This window comes from Hippocampus bargibanti, linkage group LG14, assembly GCF_051943395.1.
Source record: "Hippocampus bargibanti isolate YZ-2025 linkage group LG14, ASM5194339v1, whole genome shotgun sequence".
Classification (NCBI taxonomy): domain Eukaryota; kingdom Metazoa; phylum Chordata; class Actinopteri; order Syngnathiformes; family Syngnathidae; genus Hippocampus; species Hippocampus bargibanti.
In genome coordinates, this window is record NC_142747.1 from 1,821,992 (window position 1) to 1,842,336 (window position 20,345).

Here is a 20,345-nt window from a genome sequence, read left to right on the forward strand (position 1 = left end):
CTGCGTAGTCGTTGTGGCAGGCTGGTCAAGCCCCTAGCAAAGTTTCCACCTTGACTTTCCTTCTGTGGTCCTGGGTGGCGGGCACGAGGACCAGGCATCTCACCCAGCAGGTGCACAGCAGTGAGCGTGTTCATGTTAAGAATATTTTACTGCAATTTCTATGTTGGAACCAGATCCACCTGTTAGCCGTGTCTACATTTAGTCGTGTGTGCTCCTTCCTCAACGGCCACAATGTAAAATTTTAATTTTTGATTGAGCGTTTGTGTTTAGTTTTTTTCTGTCTCTTCTCCTTTGTGGTATTCTGAGACCGTTTTCATTCTGTCTGGGTGAACGCGTCGTTCCTTCAATTATTTTGAAACATATACCCAAACCGCTTCCGGTTTAGTATACTTTTATTTCGAAGGTGGTGAACGGCACTATGGACAGATTTCCGGTATACAGAGTATTCATAACTGACAGACTTGGCGCAAGCTTTGACTGCGCCCAGGAACGCGGTCGACATCCGCTAACCAAATTCTCCTGAATTTGTCGGCAACGTGTTCAAAACGTCCACTCGGAGCGCTCACCACTATCTTACTCGGTCAAAACATCTTTCGTTGAAGCTTGTGTCCGATTAAAGTCGTCTTGGTGTAGGTTGGACTTTCTAAGCCTCGTTTAGCTTCGCCGAGTTTGCTAGCCGCTAACAAAGTGGGCCTAGTGCTCAACGCATCGCTCCGCGTAGAACGTAAGCGAAACATTTTGTAACTGTCGTGTAAAAAATGTACGCAAGAAGGACACCAGACGACGAGAAGGACCTTTGTGAAGAAAAAGAGGACCACAAGGGACAACGTCAACTGCTGGACGCCATTTGGAGGATGCAGCCAAGAACTGTTCTTAACAGATTAGGTTGGCCCTTACTGTTCGTCTCGCTCTTTATCAAATGTTTTTGAACAGGCTTCGTGGTTTTTTTTTTACACAGTGCACACACGCTCAAGTAAGTAACATACAATGGCTGTAGGAAATCACAAGTGCAAAGGCACAAAGCGTCTGTGGAAGCTCTCAGTCGTACAGGAGTGGTCAATCGATGAGAAGGTTTCTTCAGCCGTCATCTGTACTTCTTTGAAGGTGTCGGACGTTTCGCTTCTTATCAAAGAGGCTTCGTCAGCGAACAAAAATTTGCTGGTAGTTTTGGCCCTATATACAGTAAAGTCTCGTTATATCGATATTCAAGGGAGTCCGAAAAAATATCGATATAAGCGGGACTATCGATATATCCGATCCTGGGCCGAACTGCATTAAACAAAAGCCGCCAAAAGAGGGCAGCCAAGCGCCATATAAGAAACGGAGCTGGCCATTAGCTCCCTTTTTTTTTGGGTGAGAGATGTTCTCCCAATGTTGCCTCAAAATGGCACATATAATTATTTAATAATTGTAAACATGTATGCTTTAATCTTCAGAACTACAGTGTATTTGAAACATATAACTGGATGTGTAACAAGAAAGCATATTATCCGAATCTGAAGCCATTGTTTGGATTCACAAGCAATGCAAGACGTCTTGGCGTGAAGTAATTTTTATTTGCATTTGAATAAAAAGTGACATCGGCTGTCCTTTAATACACAGTATGGAATGTTAATAATTTTCAAAATCATCGCGCTTCAGCAGACAAAACAAGAAACATTGTTGCAAAAAACGATTGCATTCATATACAGTACAGTGGGCATGTACATAACACAACAGGGAAACTGCAACGCTTACATCTTACTGTATTATGTATGCAATTTAAAAAAGTCATCAATCTTCTTCTGCTTCCCATTTTTACCTTTTAACACAAACACTTCAATCTCGTCTGCTACACACGAGCTAGCGTCTGAAAATGGGTCTGCTACACGGGTGCTGGGCACGTAACCAAGTCACCTGACCAAGTCGACCAATGGCCCGACTGATGGCGTGACACGTAACCAAGACACGTGACCAAGTTGACCAATGGCGCGACCGATGGCGTGTCACGTGACAAAGTCACACGGCCAAGTCGACCAATAGCGTGACCGATGGCGGCTCATGTGACCAAGTCGACCAATGGCGCGGCCGATGGCGGCTCACGTAACAAGACACGTGACCAAGTTGACCAATGGCGCGACGGATATATCGATATAAACAATAAAATTGGCCGGCGGGGGATGAAAAGGAGCACCGTAATAACCGGATTATCGTAATAACCGGGTATCGTACTAAACGGTACTAATTATACATAAAAAGACTAGAAATGTGCAAGGGAAATGAAAATAGTATCGTAATAAGCGGTACTATCGATATAACCGATATCGATATAATGAGACTTTACTGTATATATATATATATATATATATATATATATATATATATATATATATATATATATATATATATATATATATATATATATATATATAGAGAGATAGAGAGAGAGAGAGATATAGATAGAGAGAGAGAGAGAGACAGACCTCAACTTACGAACTTAATTGGTTCCCAGACAGAGTGTGTAAGGCGAAAAGTGTGTATCTAAAAAAAAATTCCCATAGGAAACCATTACAATGGGAATAATCCGTTCCCGGGTTTCCGTAAAATATAATTTTCAACTAAATAAGCCTTAAAACTACACACAACATACCTTATTCTATGTATAATAAATGTGCTATTGTATTGTAATGAAGGAAATACACTGCATAGTATCATAAAGTCACTTTATTTACATTTGTGATGGTCATTGATGGCTTGATGGAATGGCATTGGAGGTCGAAGCTCAAAGGGAATTGCTGTTTGGAGAGAGAGGCACATTACATGAGGACTCTAATTAAAGAAATAAATTGTAAAATAAAGTTTTATTTACCTTTTTGATGGTCGTTGATGGCTTATGGAAGGAGAGTCACCTTCCATAAGGACTGTTGGTAACTTAACCTTTGGTGTGGCTTCTCTTGTTTTTTCTTTGCAGACTCCTCATCATTTTTGCTGATTAAAAACCTCTTGACACCTGTTGTTTTCTGACTTGTAAGGTCTTACGAAGCTGAGGCATCACATTATTGTTCATGTTGATGATTGTCATAGCCTCAGTCTTTTCTGGATGGAACTGTTCGGTAAAAGCCTGCACATCATTCCACTTTGCCAACATTGCCTTTATGAGCTCACTTAATGCTGCAGCCATCTCCTCCTCAGATGTTCTAGCTTTCGTTACTAGCTTTAAAATCCTCAATAAGCGGCAAACTTCCAGGTTGGCGCATGGCGATATCGGCGTGAATTAGCCGTGCTTTCTTGCATAAAATAGTTTTACTCACGCTGTTGCCGGTTGGCTGCTTTTCGTTAATCCAAATTAACAGAAGTTTTTCAACTTCTTCGATTGCCTGAGACCGTCGCTTTGAGGGCACGAAAACATCTTTTGCAACAGACGCACCTTTGATGGCTTTCCTGTTCCGGAGAATGGTAGCAATGGTTGACTTAGCATAGCCGTGCTCGGCCACTAAATTACACTAACGCTCACCTCGTTCGTGTTTTTCAATTTTCTCCTTCTTCTCAGCGACGGTGATTTTATTTTGTGTCTTCTTGGGCGGAACACGAGCTTGTGGTGGTTTTTTTTCGGTCCTATCATCGTAAAATTATCAGCAAAAAGCTCCAAGTAGGCGATCGACGTGTGCATTGAATGAGAGGGGTGTGGAAAGTAGCGCCGGCTGGAGCGCTGTTCGGTCGTGTGCTTCCGCCGAAGATCACTCCGCCAGATCCGAAGGTCGTGTGCTTGATGGACCAGCCGTGGTGGGTGTGTATTATGAAAATAGTGCTTATTATAAGGTTTAATTTTCATAAATTTGACGTTCGTAAGATAAGGTGTTGTCTCACTGTGTATTTATACACATATACATATATATATATATATATATATACAGTAAAGTCTCGTTATATCGTTATCGGTTATATCGATAGTACCGCTTATTACGATACTATTTTCATTTCCCTTGCACATTTCTCGTCTTTTTATGTATAATTAGTACCGTTTAGTACGATACCCGGTTATTACGGTGCTCCTTTTCATCCCCCGCCGGCCATTTTTGTTGTTTATATCGATATATCCGTCGCGCCATTGGTCAACTTGGTCACGTGTCTTGTTACGTGAGCCGCCATCGGTCGCGCCATTGGTCGACTTGGTCACATGAGCCGCCATCGGTCGCGCTATTGGTCGACTTGGCCGTGTGACTTTGTCACGTGACACGCCATCGGTCGCGCCATTGGTCAACTTGGTCACGTGTCTTGGTTACGTGTCACGCCATCAGTCGCGCCATTGGTCGACTTGGTCAGATGACTTGGTTACGTGCCCAGCACCCGTGTAGCAGAGCCATTTTCATTTTCAGACGCTAGCTCGTGTGTAGCAGACGAGATTGAAGTGTTTGTGTTAAAAGGTAAAAATGGGAAGCAGAAGAAGATTGATGACTTTTTTAAATTGTTTACATAATACAGTAAGATGTAAGCGTTGCAGTTTCCCTGTTGTGTTATGTACATGCCCACTGTACTGTATATGAATGCAATCGTTTTTTGCAACAATGTTTCTTGTTTTGTCTGCTGAAGCGCAATGATTTTGAAAATTATTAACATTCCATACTGTGTATTAAAGGACAGCCGATGTCACTTTTTATTCAAATGCAAATAAAAATGACTTCACGCCAAGACGTCTTGCATTGCTTGTGAATCCAAACAATGGCTTCAGATTCGGATAATATGCTTTCTTGTTACACATCCAGTTATGAATATGTTTCAAATACACTGTAGTTCTGAAGATTAAAGCATACATGTTTACAATCATTAAAGAATTATATGTGCCATTTTGAGGCAACATTGGGGGAACATCTCTCACCCCCAAAAAAAGGGAGCTAATGGCCAGCTCCGTTTCTTATATGGCGCTTGGCTGCCCTCTTTTGGCGGCTTTTGTTTAATGCAGTTCGGCGCAGGATCGGATATATCGATAGTCCCGGTTATATCGATATTTTTTCGGACTCCCTTGAATATCGATATAACGAGACTTTACTGTATATACAGTGAGACCTCAACTTACGAATATATATATATATATATATATATATATATATATATATATACACATATGTATGTGTGTATATACATCTATGTGTGTGTATATACGTATATGTGTCTGTGTGTGTGTATATATATGTGTGTGTGTATATATATATATGTGTATATGTATGTATATATATGTATATATGTGTGTGTATATATGTGTAGTTGTTTTTCTACTTTCATTCCTTTCATCACTTTGCTGCTGTGAAATGTAAATTTCTCCACTGTGAGACTAATAAAGGCAAATCCAATCCAAAGTAGAAAAACAATACAGGAGCTGCTGGAAAGGCAGCCACTCTTGCGGTGCCATCTTGAAGTCAAAAGAACAAAAAAAAAACTAAATAACAAATAACATGACAGCACAGAGACAATGTGACAACATAAAGACACAGAGAGTCATTCATTCTTAAGCACTTTCTGTACCCTCTTTGTTACACGAAGCAGTTCCAGATGAAAGAGGAGAGGATCAAAGCATCTCTTCACCAGTGGATCAGCGACATCATGGTGGAATGTGTGTCAACTACAAGCTAAATGTTGAAAGCAAACACGCAGCTGTGGCATCCATTGACGAAAAGAGATTGTCTCACATCTCCTGTCCCACATAAATCCGCTTCAATTCCAAGCCGCGACAGTTCCACATACGCATCAGCGCTTTGCGCTGACGCTCCTTTCTTCTTATCGCGGGCTCCTCAAGCCATGCATTCATCCAGCCGCATTGTCCAACAGCAACCGACCTTTCCACTGAACAAAGCGGGGCTGTGAAGATGCTGCCCATTACAGGCGCAAAAAAGCACAATGGCCCCTTTGGTGTCCAGCGATGACAGTCGAATGGCACGGACATTCCTCCCATTCAAAAACAGCACTGGTATATTATTACTGCGGAGACATCGTGGTCTCGGCTAAGGAGGGAGCATGGGCGAGAGAGAGAGAAGAACTAGGAGAACATATATATATGGCGCACAGGGTGTGACCTAATGTAGATGCGACATCATGTAAGGGAAGGCAGGATATGATGTATCAGGAAGTCCAAAATGTAAACAAAGATTAGAAAGCGATGTTTATAGATGTTTGTATAGCGAATTACCCCAACACACAGACTACATTTTGTGTCAACGGCGCCATCTAAAGGAAATCAGTGACTGCAAAGTAGTGGTTGGTGAGTGTAGCCAGACAGCATAGGTTGATGGTGTGTAGGATGACGCTGGCAGTAAGGAAGATGAAGAAACCAAAGGCTGAAGTGAGGACAAAATGGTGGAATTTGAAAAAGGAAGAGTGACATTTAGGAAGGAGGTAAGACAAGCACTGGGTGGGCAAGAGGTTCTTCCAGATGACTGGCAAACTGCAGCGAACCTAATGGGAGACACAGGTCGGAAAGTACTTGGTGTATCAAGTGGAAGAAAGGTAGATAAGGAGACTTGGTGGTGGGATGGGGAGGTGCAGGAGTCTATACAGAGAAAGCGGTTAGCAAAGAAGTGGGACACTGAGTGGACGGACAGACAGCAGTACAAGGAGATGCAGCGCACGGTTAAAGTAAAGGTGGCAATGGCCAAACGAGGCCTATGATGATTTGTATGCTCGGCTGGACAGCAAGGAAGGCGAGACTGATCTTTGCAGGCCGGCGAGACAGAGAGACAAAGATGGTAAGGACCTGCAGCAAGTTCGGGTGATTAAGGATAGAGATGCCAATGTTTTACCAGGTGCCAGTAGTGTAATGGCAAGATGGAAAGAGTACTTTGAAGAATTGATGAATGAGGAAAATGAGAAGGAACAAAGAGTAGAAGACATGACTGTTATGGACCAAGACGTAGCAAACATTAGCAAGGATGAAGTGAGGAGGGCGCTGAAGAGGATGAAGGGGGAAAGGCACTCAGCCTGATGATTTACCAATCGAGGTATGGAAGTGTCTTGGAGAGGTGGCGGTGGTGTTCCTGACTGGGTTATTCAAAAAGATCTTAGATGGTAAACAGATGCCTGAAGAATGGAGAAGTGTTCTCATGCCCATTTTTAAGAACAAAGGTGATGTGCAGAGTTTTATTAACTACACAGGAATAAAGTTGATGAGCCATACAATGAAACTCTGGGAAAGAGTAGTTGAAGCGAGACTAAGAGCAGAAGTGAACATTTGTGAGCAGCAGTATGGCTTCATGCAAAAAAAAAAAGAGTACGACAGATGCAGTGTTTGCTTTAAGAATGCTGATAGAGAAGTACAGAGAAGGTCAGAAGGAATTGCATTGTGTCTTTGTAGATCTGGAGAAAGCGTATGACAGGGTGCCCAGAGAAGAGCTGTGGTATTGCATGAGGAAGTCTGGAGTGACAGAAAAGTATGTCAGAGCGGTGCAAGACATGTATCATGACTGTAAAACAGTTGTGAGGTGTGCTGTCAGTGTGACGGAGGAATTCAAGGTGGAGTTGGGACTCCACCAGGGGTCAGCTCTGAGCCCCTTCTGATTTGCTATGGTGATGGACAGGCTGACAGACGATGTTAGACAAGAATCTCCTTGGACCATGATGTTTGCAGATGACTTTGTGATCTGTAGCGAGAACAGGGAACAGGTGGCAGAGAAACTAGAGATGTGGAGATATGCCCTGGAAAGGAGAGGAATGAAGATCAGTCGCAGCAAGACGGAATATGTGTGTGAATGAGAGGGATCCAAGTGCAAGTGTAATACTACAGGGAGAAGAGATAAAGAAGGTGGAGGATTTTAAGTACTTGGGGTCAACTGTCTAGAGCAGGGGTGTCAAACATACGGCCCGCGGGCCGGAACCGGCTCCCAAGGAGGTTCGATCAGGCCTGCAGGATAATTTGAAAGTGGAAAAATGCATAAAAGACATGGAATTGATATTTTTATTTCGCTGCAATTCATGGATTATCCTCTAAGGGGCGCACTCGTTCCATCAGAGTAGAAGACACGCTGCATCACTGAGACAGACTGAAAACAGCAGACCGTGTCAATGCGCCATCTGCTGCTTGTTGCGACGTTAATACCTTGGTCTCTACCTCTCCGCTACACCCTCATTAGCCAAAATGTCGTTATCCAAACGTAGAAAAGTAGATAAGGAGTGTAGAATTTTCAAAGAAAAATGGACCACGTCCTATTTATTTACAGAGATGCACGGAAAACCTTTGTGCTTGGTGTGTTTGCAACAAGTTTCGTATTGAAGGAATATAATATTCAACGCCACTACGAGACTCATCACAGTGAAAAATATGACGGGTTGCAAGGACAACTGAGAAGAGAAAAGATTAACGAATTGATGGCGGGTCTGAGGAAACAGCAGTCAACTTTCATCCGGAGCCGAGAAGTCAGTGAAGCAGCAGTAAAAGCCAGCTATCTAATTGCTAGCGAAATAGCATTAGCATCGAAGCCGTATTTCGACGGTGACTTTGTTAAACGATGCATGATGAAGGCGGCTGGACTTGTATGTTCCGAGAAGCGACAAGCTTTTGCCAATATTAGCCCAACGAGGAATACTATAGCAGAGAGGATTTATTGCATTTTCCGTGGCAATTAACGAGAGCACTGACATCACAGACGTGGCCCAACTGGCCATATTTATTCGAGGAGTTGATGAGACATTGACTGTTACTGGAGTTTCTTGAGTTGGTGCCAATGATGGACACCACAACAGCCGAGGACATTTTCGGCTCTGTCGTTGCTGTATTGGAGTGGACCGGTCCCGCGCTGTCAGCCTGGCTACAGACGGCGCGTCATTCATGGTCGGAAAGAGAGCAGGTGTCGCGACAAAGTTCAAAGACAACGTACAAGCCCTTAATGGAGGAAATCGTTTCTGGACATTTCACTGTATTTTGCACCAGGAGGCATTGTGTTGCAAGTCGCTGAAAATGGACCGCGTCATGGATGTGGTTGTTCGCACTGTAAATTTCATCCGGTCCAGAGGTCTCAACCATCGTCAGTTTGACAAATTTCTCAGCGACAGCAACATTACCCACAGCCTGCCATACCACACTTTAATGTTAGTCAGCAGCTTCAAAACAAAAGTTCTGTGATGGAGTTCTACTGTTCATACAACTCCATAAATGTTCAGTATGTATTGTATGTGTATGTATGTTTCATGTACGAAGTTTACAGATTTACAGGACAGGTGAACACTTTCTTCATTACACATTTAAAAGCACTCTCCTTAGTTTGTAAAGTGTACGCAGGGATTACCTTTAGATTTTATATGCGTATATGTAAGTGGTTTAAAAATTCCCTCTCTTTAAAAGTCCCATTTAATCTTAAAGTGCATTACTATATTTTTCAGTACCAATTAAAGTTTTGTGCCTTTGTACAATCAGTGGGATCAGTTGCAATGCATATTTGTGAATGATAAAAGTAAATTGCATCTTTGTCTCTATAATATGAGGTGTTACATGAAATGTTTTGTCAAAGGATAGTTCATTAAATGTCAATATTTTCCCAATGTTCTTGTGCTTCTTTACACCAAAACAAAGGAAATACATGATATTTTTGCTATTTTTTAGCAGAGTATGGTATAATTTTAATGGTCCGGCCCACTTGACATCTCCCTAGGCCGTATGTGGCACGCAATGCGAAATGAGTTTGACACCCCTGGTCTAGAGTAATGGAGAGTGTGGAAAAGAGGTGAAGAAGCGTGTCTAGACCGGCTGGAGAAAAATATCAGTTGTGATGTGTGATAGAAGGGTTTCAACTAGGATGAAAGGAAAATTGTATAAAACAGTGGTGAGACCAGCCATGATGTTTGGACTGGAGGCACTGCCACTGAAGAAAAGACAGGAAGCAGAGCTGGAGGTAGCAGAGCTGAAGATGTTGAGGTTTTCTTTGGGAGTGACCAGGTTGGATAGTTGGCTTGGATATAAATTTCCACAGGGGTCACACCCCTTTGAAGTGGTCCACATGGATTTCATTGAACTAAGCACAAGTACAGTAAAGTCTCGTTATATCGATATCGGATATATCGATAGTCCCGGTTATATCTATACTATTTCTATGCACGCACGGAGAAAATTACATGTAAACAGGGTCGGATATATCGATAGTCCCGGTTATATCGATATTTTTTCGGACTCCCTTGAATATCGATATAACGAGACTTTACTGTAGTTCTTATAAATACTATTTGGTGCTAATTGATTCATTCACCAAATGGGTGGAAATTGTGCCTTCAAAGAAATCTGACGCATTATCCGTTGCTAAAAGCATTATGCAAACATATTATTCCAGAACATGGCATACCAAGATTAATTTGCAGTGATAATGGGCCACATTTTGTTAATGACGTGATAACCAAAATTTCCGAACATTTAGGTATTATATTAAAGAACCACTGTGCATATCATCCACAGAGTGCAAGATTAGTGGAAAGAACGAATGGGACGATTAAAAAAATCGATCGTCGAACATAGAATGTCTCCAAAAGTTCGAGAAAGAAAAACATATAGACAAACAAATGTATTTTAGATCATTCCCGGGCGAGGCTACGCCATGTATCTATGGACTCAGTCCATAGATAAAGTCTCAGTTGACGGAGACCCAGAGAGGTGTGAATAAAAGGCCAATACCCAAGAGGTACATGCAGATAAAAATACCTGAAGCACTCGAAACTGCCAAACATACGCTCCAGGTATTGTCCAGTCGCCTAAAGAGGTACACGAAAGAGAATGAGGCCAGAAGAATAAACAGGCTGTTCGCAACAAAACCTGTGAAAGTGTACGCTCAGTGGCAGGCTTCTAACAGCAGAGTTTCCAAGGCTGGAAACTGAAAGATACTGGAAAGGCATATGGGAGAAGGAGGTCGCACATAACAGCAGTGCACAATGGCTGGTGACTCTGAAAGAGGAGCACAGCAACCTCCCTGAACAGAAGCCAGTTACCATCACAGCGGCAGACAGAAGAAAGAGTCTCAGGTATGAAAAACTGGACGGCACCAGGCCCGGATTTGGTCCACACCTACTGGCTAAAGAAACTCACAGCACTCCACGAGCGCCTAGCAGCACAAATGAACCAGTTGCTGATGGATGGGACTCACCCAGGATGGCTAACCAAAGGGCGAACAATCCTGATCATGAAGGATTCCTCAAAGGGTGCAGTTCCTTCCAACTATCGGCCAATAACCTGTCTCTCCACAACATGGAATCTCATGTCAGGCATCATTGCGGCTAAGATAAGTGGACACATGGATCAATACATGTGCAAAGCACAGAAAGGCATTGGGAGAGATACTAGAGGTGCCAAACATCAGCTGCTGGTTGAGACAACAGTCGCACAAGACTGCAGGTCCCGACATACCAACCTGTGCACAGCCTGGATTGATTACAAGAAAGCATATGACTCGATGCCACACACATGGATCACTGAATGCTTGGAGTTGTATAAGGTCAACAGGATCCTGAGAGCCTTCGTTGGAAACTCAATGAGGATGTGGGAAACCACACTTGAAGCCAATGGCAAGCCACTAACGCAAGCGTCCATCAAATGTGGCATATACCAAGGTGATGCACTCTCCCACTACTGTTCTGCATAGGACTGAACCCCCTCAGCCAGATAATCGCCAAGACAGGCTATGGATACCGCCTCAGAAATGGAGCTACATTCAGTCACCTCCTCTACATGGATGACATAAAGCTGTATGCTAAGAGCGAAAGGGACATGGACTCCCTGATTCACACAACCACGATCTACAGCAGTGACATCAGGTTGTCATTCAGGCTGGAGAAATGTAGCCGGATGGTGACTAAGAGGGGCATGGTAGTCCACACTGAAGGGGTTTCACTCCCTGAAGGAACAATAGCAGACATTGAAAACAGCTACAAGTACCTTGGTATACCACAGGCCAATGGCAACCTCGAACGAGCAACAAGGAAAGCGGCTACGACCAAATACCTCCAGCGGGTGAGGCAAGTCCTCAGAAGCCAGATCAATGGCAAGAACAAGACCCAGGCAATAAACAGCTATGCCCTGCCAGTGATCAGATACCCTGCAGGAATAATAAGGTGGCCAAAGGAAGAGATCCAGACCACGGATGTTAAGACCCGAAAACTCCTCACCGTGCATGGAGGGTTCCATCCCAAGTCCAGCACCCTGAGACTGTACACAAGCCGTAAGGAAGGAGGCCGGGACTAGTGAGTGTGAGCGCCACTGTCCAGGATGAAACATCCAAACTCAATGAATACATCAAAGAGAAGGCTCCAACGGATGGTGTGCTCAGAGAATGTCTCAGACAATGGGGAACAGAGGATGAGCTGCTGGAAGAGGGACAATCATCGGAGGAAAAGCCCTGGGCCGATACTGGTCGTATCGGCCCCATTTATATATCCCTAATGTCCAGACATGGTGGCGCCGGACACAGCTATGATAGGTTCCTAGAAACAATCAGTGGGGCCACAGGGAGGGTTCCCCTGCCCCCCCCCAACCTGAGAGTAGGGACCTATCATAGCTGTGTCCGGCGCCACCATGTCTGGACATTAGGGATATATAAATGGGGCCGATACGACCAGTCAGACTTTAGTCCGCTGACGAAGCCTCTTGGATAGGAGGCGAAACGTCCGAAACCTTCACTTTTGTACAGATGACGGCTGAAGAAACCTTCTCATCGATATTATATATATGTATATATTATATATATATATATATATATATATATATAATGTGTGTGTGTGTATATATAAATGTGTGTATATATGTGTATATATATATATGTATATGTATATGTATATATGTGTGTGTGTATATATGTGTATATGTATATGTATATATGTGTGTATATATATATATATATATATATGTGTATATATGTGTGTATATATATATATATGTGTATATATATGTGTGTATATATATGTGTGTATATATATATATATATATATGTATATGTGTATATATATATGTGTGTGTGTGTCTTCTTTTCCTTTCGGCTTGTCCCTTCAGGGGTCGCCACAGCGAATCAATGTCCTCCATCTTTCCCCGTTTTGTGCATCCTCTTCTCTCACACCAGCTACCTTCATGTCCTCTTTGACCACATCCATAAACCTCATCTTCGGTCTTCCTCTCGGTCTCTTGCCGGGCAGTTCAAGATTCAGCATCCTTCTCCCGATATGGTCGGTCTCTCTCCTCTGGACATGTCCAAACCATCTCAGTCTGGCTTCTCTGACTTTCTCTCCAAAGCGTCTAATATGAGTTGTCCCTTTAATGCAGTGTCTTTCAACCAGTGTGCCGCGGCACACCACTGTGCCGCGATATATTGTCAGGTGTGCCGCGGGAAATTATCCGATTTGTGTGCCTGTGCAGTCTAGCGCCTGGCAGAGTAATCATGTAGTATTCTTCCATACCAGCAGGTGGCAACAGTGGATAGTTGTGCGTCACTAATTCGCTTTGAGACAAGCGAATTAGTGACGCATGGATAGCGCGGCAAGTGCAGATTGTGGCTAGCGGGACGACAGTGAAAGTGATGGAGAGGTTTTTGAAGAGGCAAAATGCTGACTCAGAAGTGGACCCTGGACAAAACCCGGACCCAAATGAAGGCCCTAGTATGGATGGAGGTCAAAAAAAGTAAAGACAGTGACGTCGAGCAAAGTTTCTGGCGCGAGGCAAGACAACGAAAGCTATGTTTTATTTGGATTTACTTTTACCGGAGATGCAGCGGCACCGACTCCATTGTGCTTGGTCTGTGATGAAAAGCTCTCCAACAGCGCTATGGTCCCAAGTAAGCTTAAACTCCATCTCCAAATGAAACACGCCTCAGTCCAAAATAAAAATATGGAATACTTTGTTCGCCTGCGTGAGCAAACGGGGAAACAGGCAATTTTCATGAGAAAAACCACAAAAGTAAACGAGAGAGCCCTTAAAGCTAGCTACCACGTCGCTGAACTTGTGGCTAAATCAAAAAAGTCCCACACTGTGGCAGAGCAATTGATACTCCCGTCCTGCAAAGCCATTGTAAATGAGATGCGCGGACCCGAAGCAGCTAAAGAAATAGCCAAGGTCCCTCTCTCAGATAACACAATCTCCAGACGTATTAATGAGATGTCTGCAGACATCGAAAGTGTGGTTTTGGACAAGACCTGTATCAGTAATAAATATGCCTTGCAACTTGATGAGTCTACTGATATAAGTGGACATGCTCAACTCCTGGCCAATGTGCGTTTTGTGGATGGAGACGCAATCAGAGAAAACTTCCTATTTTGCTAGGCTTTGCCAGAAAAAACAACAGAGGAGGAAATTTTTCGGGTCACATCAGAATATCTGGAAAAGGGGGACTAAAATGGGATGACTGCGTGAGTGTGTGCACTGATGGAGCTGCAGCCATGGTCGGCCGCACCAAAGGCTTTGTAAGCAGAGTGAGGGAAATAAACCCAGACGTGATCATTACACACTGTTTTTTACACCGCGAAGCCCTCGTAGTCAAGACTGTACCAGCAGACCTCCTTCCTGTGTTGGATGATGCTGTGCGCATGATAAACTTTGTGAAGTCAAGACCTGTAAAAAGTCGCATATTTGCGGCTTTGTGTGAGAAAATGGGAGCGGAGCATAAAGCCTTGCTTTTCCATACAGAGGTCCGATGGTTGTCACGCGGCAAGGTGCTGGCCCATGCGTGTTTCTGACGAATGAGGGGTCCGATTATGCAAAGCTGCTTGCAAGTGATGAGTGGTGTGCAAGGCTGGCATACCTGGCAGATATTTTTCATCATCTCAATGAACTGAACACACGAATGCAAGGTCGAAATGAAAATCTGCTTACAAGTTCAGATAAAATAAATGGTTTTCGTTCAAAGGTGCACCTCTGGCAGCAACATGTGGAAAGGGACAATCTTGAAATCTTCCCACTCACCAATAAATGGCAAGATGTCAATACTACTGCACTATGAGTTAATAGTGAAACATCTGAAAACTCTTGAGAAGACGATGATATTTTATTTCTCTTCAGCCTCCACGGAGCACCTTGGCTGGGTTAGGGACCCATTCAGCTCAGCATCAGCTGTTGGAATAAACATGTCTTTACAGGAGCAGGAGGAACTAACTGAACTGAGACAAGATCGTGGCCTCAAGCTAACCTTTGCTGATCTACCTTTGGACAGTTTTTGGTTGGCAGCTGCCAAGGAGTTCTCCATGCTGGCTAACAAAGCTATTTTGACATTGCTCCCATTTTCCGCAACATATCTGTGTGAGGTAGGCTTTTCAAGCCTGACTGCAGTAAAAACAAAAGACAGAAAAAGACTGAGAGCTGTGGAGGAAGAGCTTCGTGTGTGTCTTTCATCCATCCCGGCCAGGATATCAGCTCTCTGTTCGTCCAAACAGGCCCAAGTTTCACACCGAGTAAATATAAATATGAAAGATTATAAAATACTTTTTTCTTTGTGTTTAGTTAAATCCTATGTTATAATATAACATCATTATTCAACGTTTAAAAAAAAAAGCTTATATTACCAATATAACATATTGTTATATATATATTTTTTTTAATTGTTATTAACAATATGTTATGACCTGTCATATTGTGTTGCACATTATGTGTTTTGTGTATGCTGTGGCTGATATATTGTAAATTATTAATAATATAATAAAAAATTTTGAAAAAAAATCATACATTAACAGTTAATACTTTTTTTCCCCACATTTTCAGCTTGGGGTGTGCCCCGAGATAATTTCAACGGAAGAAATGTGCCTTGGCTTGAAAAAGGTTGAAAAACTGCTCTATGTGATGTTTTGTGTTACCAACCAACGGAGATGAGAGTTTTTAAATATTTTGGCTACATTGTATGGAGGAGTAAATGCTACAAATGGGTCTGAGGGGCAACCCTTCTTTATGTATTTTTGGGAGTCCAATGTATCTATGGACCAAGTCCATAGATACATGGCGTAGCCTCTCCCGGGAATGATCTAAAATACATGTTTGTCTCTTAGTTTTCCTTTTGGACACAGGCTGTAATTTCTTTCTTGTATCTTTTGGAAGGGTCCCTTTTTAGTTGCTCATAATTGCTAGAATCACTGATTAACCTATTTATTTTGTCTTCATAATCCGATGTGTTGAGTAGCACTGTACACCTACCCTTGTCTGCTGGCAAAATAGTAATATTTTTATATTTTTGTCGAGTAGTTAACGCCTTTCGCTCTTCTAATGTTATGTTGGACAGAGGTGCTTTGGCACTACTGAGAAGGGCTGATATTTTTATGACTAGATCCTCTGCCTCTGCTTACGAAAGTTTGTTGTTTCTAATGGCCGATTCAGTAGCTGTGATGTAGTCTATTGTAGGTATCGTTTTAGGAGTCACTGAGAAATTTAAACCTTTGGTTAGTTCAGCCTTTTCTATGTTTTAGAGGTCTCTGTCTGACAAATTTTTAATCCAATTCTCCCTTGAAATCTGCTCATTCCTAATTTTACTCGTGTGGCTTTGTGTGTTGTTTTTTTGTGCACACGCGCTCAAATAAGTAACATACAATGCTTATTTGCTTGTTTTGCTTGTTAATGCTTGTAGGAAATCACGAGTGCAAAGGCACAAAGCTCTCATCACATGTTTATAGAATAGTATCGAAACTGGTGCGACATCAGGACTTTTGTTTCTGACAAAACCGGATCTGACATCAGGTGGCTTTTGTAATTATATGAGCAACTCATATTTGCTTGTTCGATTCGCGATACCTGACTATAGACCAAAAGGAGCATACACTGCTGTGAGTTAGTCCCTCTCTCTCGCTCACGCTCTCTCTCTCGCTCTCTCCTATGAGTGGCAGAGATTTTCCCGCAAGATCAACCTGATGAAGCACAAGTGAACACACACAGTAGAGAATAATAATACATTTAATTTCCTAGTGTCTTTCACAATCCCTTTGGCTGCACCATGTGCACGAAGAAATTTGACCAAAAGATCCATGAGCCTTCACACACGCAAAAAACTTTTGCATGCTCACCGGAGGCTTGTTTGAACAGTTTGGACCAGCACATCCAGACGTACTAGGACGAAAACAGCTTTACATGCAGGCAAGGCAATTTTTCTACGCCGGCGTCAGTCTTTTGAATTTCACCACGAATGTGATGCTGTAATCTGAACTAATTTACCTCTGAGTAACTTTCACCATAATTGCACGTGTGTCTGTCCTTTTGTGTCATGCAGACATCAGCAAAGATGCTTGTCCTGCGCGGCTGAATGCAGAGCCCTCTCACTTTCAAGAGGAAGAAGAGGAAGCCCGCGACATTAAAATTGAGGAGCCAGAGCACTGTTGCACCAAAAATGATGACAACAGATCATCAAACGGTGATGATCAAGATGAAGAGTCTGATGGTGATCTGACATATCACACTGACAACAAACCCCGCAAATCTTCTCTGTGTGGCAAAACGTTTACTGATCAGAGTAATTTGAAAAAGCATGTGAGAACCCACACTGGTGAGAAACATTTTGCCTGCTCAGTTTGTGGCAAAGGATTCTCTCGGAAGGGCAATTTAATTAGCCACACAAGAACCCACACTGGTGAGCAACCTTTTCCCTGCTTAGTGTGTGGGCAAATATTCTCTCAGAAGGGCTCTTTAAATAGCCACACAAGAACCCACACTGGTGAGAAACCTTTTTCCTGTTCAGTTTGTGGCAAAGGATTCTCTCACAAGGGCATTTTAATTCGCCACACAAGAACCCACACCGATGAGTACCCTTTTTCCTGTTCCATTTGTGGCAAGGGATTCTTTCAGAAAAGCTGTTTAAATAGCCACACAAGAACCCACACTGGTGAGAAACCGTTTTCTTGTTCAGATTGTGGCCAAAGATTCTCTCACAAGGGCTCTTTAAATACCCACACTAGAATCCACACTGGTGAGAAACCTTTTTCCTGTTCAGATTGTGGCAAAGCATTCTCTAACAAGGGCATTTTAATTCGCCACACAAGTACCCACACTGGTGAGAAACCTTTTCTCTGCCCAGTTTGTGGTAAAGGATTCTCTCGGAAGGGGCAGTTGATTATCCACACAAGAATTCACACTGGTGAGAAACCTTTTTCCTGTCCAGATTGTGGCAAAGGATTCTCTCAGAGGGGCTTTTTAAATAGCCACACAAGAACCCACACTGGTGAAAAACCTTTTTGCTGTTCAGTTTGTGGCAAAGGATTCTCTCAGAAGGGCCATTTAAATAGCCACACAAGAATCCACACTGGTGAGAAACCTTTTTCCTGTTCAGTTTGTGGCAAAGGATTCTCTCAAAAAGGCCATTTAAATAGCCACACAAGAATCCACACTGCTGAGAAATATTTTGCCTGTTAAGAATGTGATCAGAGATTCTTAAGGAAGCATCACTTAAAAGTGCACATGAGAATCCACACCGGTGAGAAAGCTTTTGCCTGCCCAGTTTGTTGCAAAGGATTCTCGCAGAAGGGCAATTTAATTAGCCACACAATAATCTGTGCTGCTGAGAAACCTTTTTCCTGGCAACTTTGTGGCAAAGGATTCGCGAACAAAGGCAATTTAATTAGCCACACAATAATACGCACTGCTGAGAAACCTTTAGCCTGGCCAGTTTGTGGCAAAGAATTCTCTCAGAAGAGCCATTTACTGTAATTACCACACAATAATCCACACTGGCGAGAAACCCTCTTCCTTCTCTGCTTGTGGCCAAAGATTTTCTGTGAAGGGACTCCTCAAAAGACACTCAAGAACCGACACTGGGGAGAAATTGATCCGAGCAGGCTCTATCAGGCTGATTGTAATTTATTTACATTCTTTTTTCCCCTTGGGAACATTGTTTTTTTTTTCCCCGGATTTTAGTTATGGTTATTAAATGTAGTTTTTTTTCCCCTGTATCATCGTTGACTGTACAGCACCCCACATGTTGTGAAATGTGTTTAATCGTCTTTGATTGGATGTGATCCTTCAAAAAAATTGCTGAAAAAAAGGGACCATGTATAGTCAGGCGATTTTAGCCGAAAAAAAACGACCATGTATAAAGTGTTGAAAAAATGACTATATACTGTATAGTTCATTGTTTGGTTCACCCTGTCAGGTTTGTTTCATCTTGTCATGTTTTTTGTGCTTGCTAATTTTGACCTTTTTGGTCTGATGACTATGTTTGAGATTTTGTTCCAGCTTAATTTATTGAATACAATTTGTCAAATACATCCTGCTCCTCCCTCTTGCCTGCTTTTTTGGGGTCCACCACCACCATCTGACGGACTGACCGACATTTTACGCACGACACCGAGCCACACTTTGTTTTGTTTTGTTTTTTTTGTTTCGTATTCGCCGAGGAGGAACTTCTCAATGCCTTTTTAAATAATTCGGGACTTGAGCAAGATATACCCGCCGGCACGCCATCCGCCCGGGCAGCCATTAAAGTTCACAGTGTCCGAATCCTGTGACTGGATCAAGGAGGGGTTCCAGTTTATGCAGGCTCAGTATCACAATCTGGCCGGGACTCTAATCGGTGATCACTGGAGTGAAGGGCGTTTACCCCCGGCATTGTGTTACAACAACATTGCAGACTATCGGGATGACACCGGAGCTCGAGCCCTGCTCGCCTTGCAGTCGGCGCCGTGCAGCCCCGTGCGGGTGGCGGTCTCCCGCACGCCTTCCACCACCAGCTGCCTTTCTCGCGTCCCCTCTCCCACAGGCCTTGGCCAGACCTGAGGGTAGGGACTTTGAGTTTGTCATGCGCCAGAGGACCGTCACCATTGGAACTCGTCCCATGGCTCCGTGGACATCAATATGGGCCACTCGAGCTTCATCTCGCGGCGGCACTTCCAAAGCCCCCCTGAAGCCGAACCATTGTTGACATTACAGCTACTTAAAATGAGGCAAAAGCACCATACGAATGTTGATCAATAATAATAATATATTTTATTTCAAGCGCCTTTCAAAGCTGTCAAGGACACTTTACGGTCACAGACGAGCATAGATGCAATATTAAATAAAATACAATTATAAACATCTCATTTTCCGTACCGCTTATTCCTCATTAGGGTCGCGGGGGTTGCTGGAGCCTATCTCAGCTGTCTTCGGGCACGAGGCGGGGGACACCCAGAATTGGCTGCCAGCCAATCGCAGGGCACACAAAGACATACAACAGTCACTCTCACACACACCGAGGGACAATTTGGAGTGGTCAATCTGCCTGCCATGCATGTTTTTGGAGTGTGGGAGGAAACCGGAGTACCCGGAGAAAACCCACGCGGGTCCGGGGAGAACATGCAAACTCCACACAGGGAGGCCGGACCGGGACACGAACCGGCGACCTCTGCACTGTGAAGCCGGTGTGCTAACCACTCGACTACCGGGCTGCCCAATAATAAACATAATACGATAAATAAAATAC

At 43.2% G+C, this 20,345-nt stretch overlaps 1 protein-coding gene across 1 annotated transcript; it reads left to right on the forward strand.

Moving 5' to 3' along the window:
• The first annotated feature begins 460 nt into the window (after positions 1–460).
• On the forward strand, positions 461–19,152 carry LOC148887986 (uncharacterized). The gene is made up of 2 exons (XM_089013234.1): positions 461–885; positions 17,166–19,152. Exons 1-2 carry the CDS (start codon positions 759–761, stop codon positions 18,299–18,301), a joined length of 1,263 nt encoding a protein of 420 aa, XP_088869360.1. The 5' UTR covers positions 461–758; the 3' UTR covers positions 18,302–19,152.
• Positions 19,153–20,345: the final 1,193 nt, after the last annotated feature.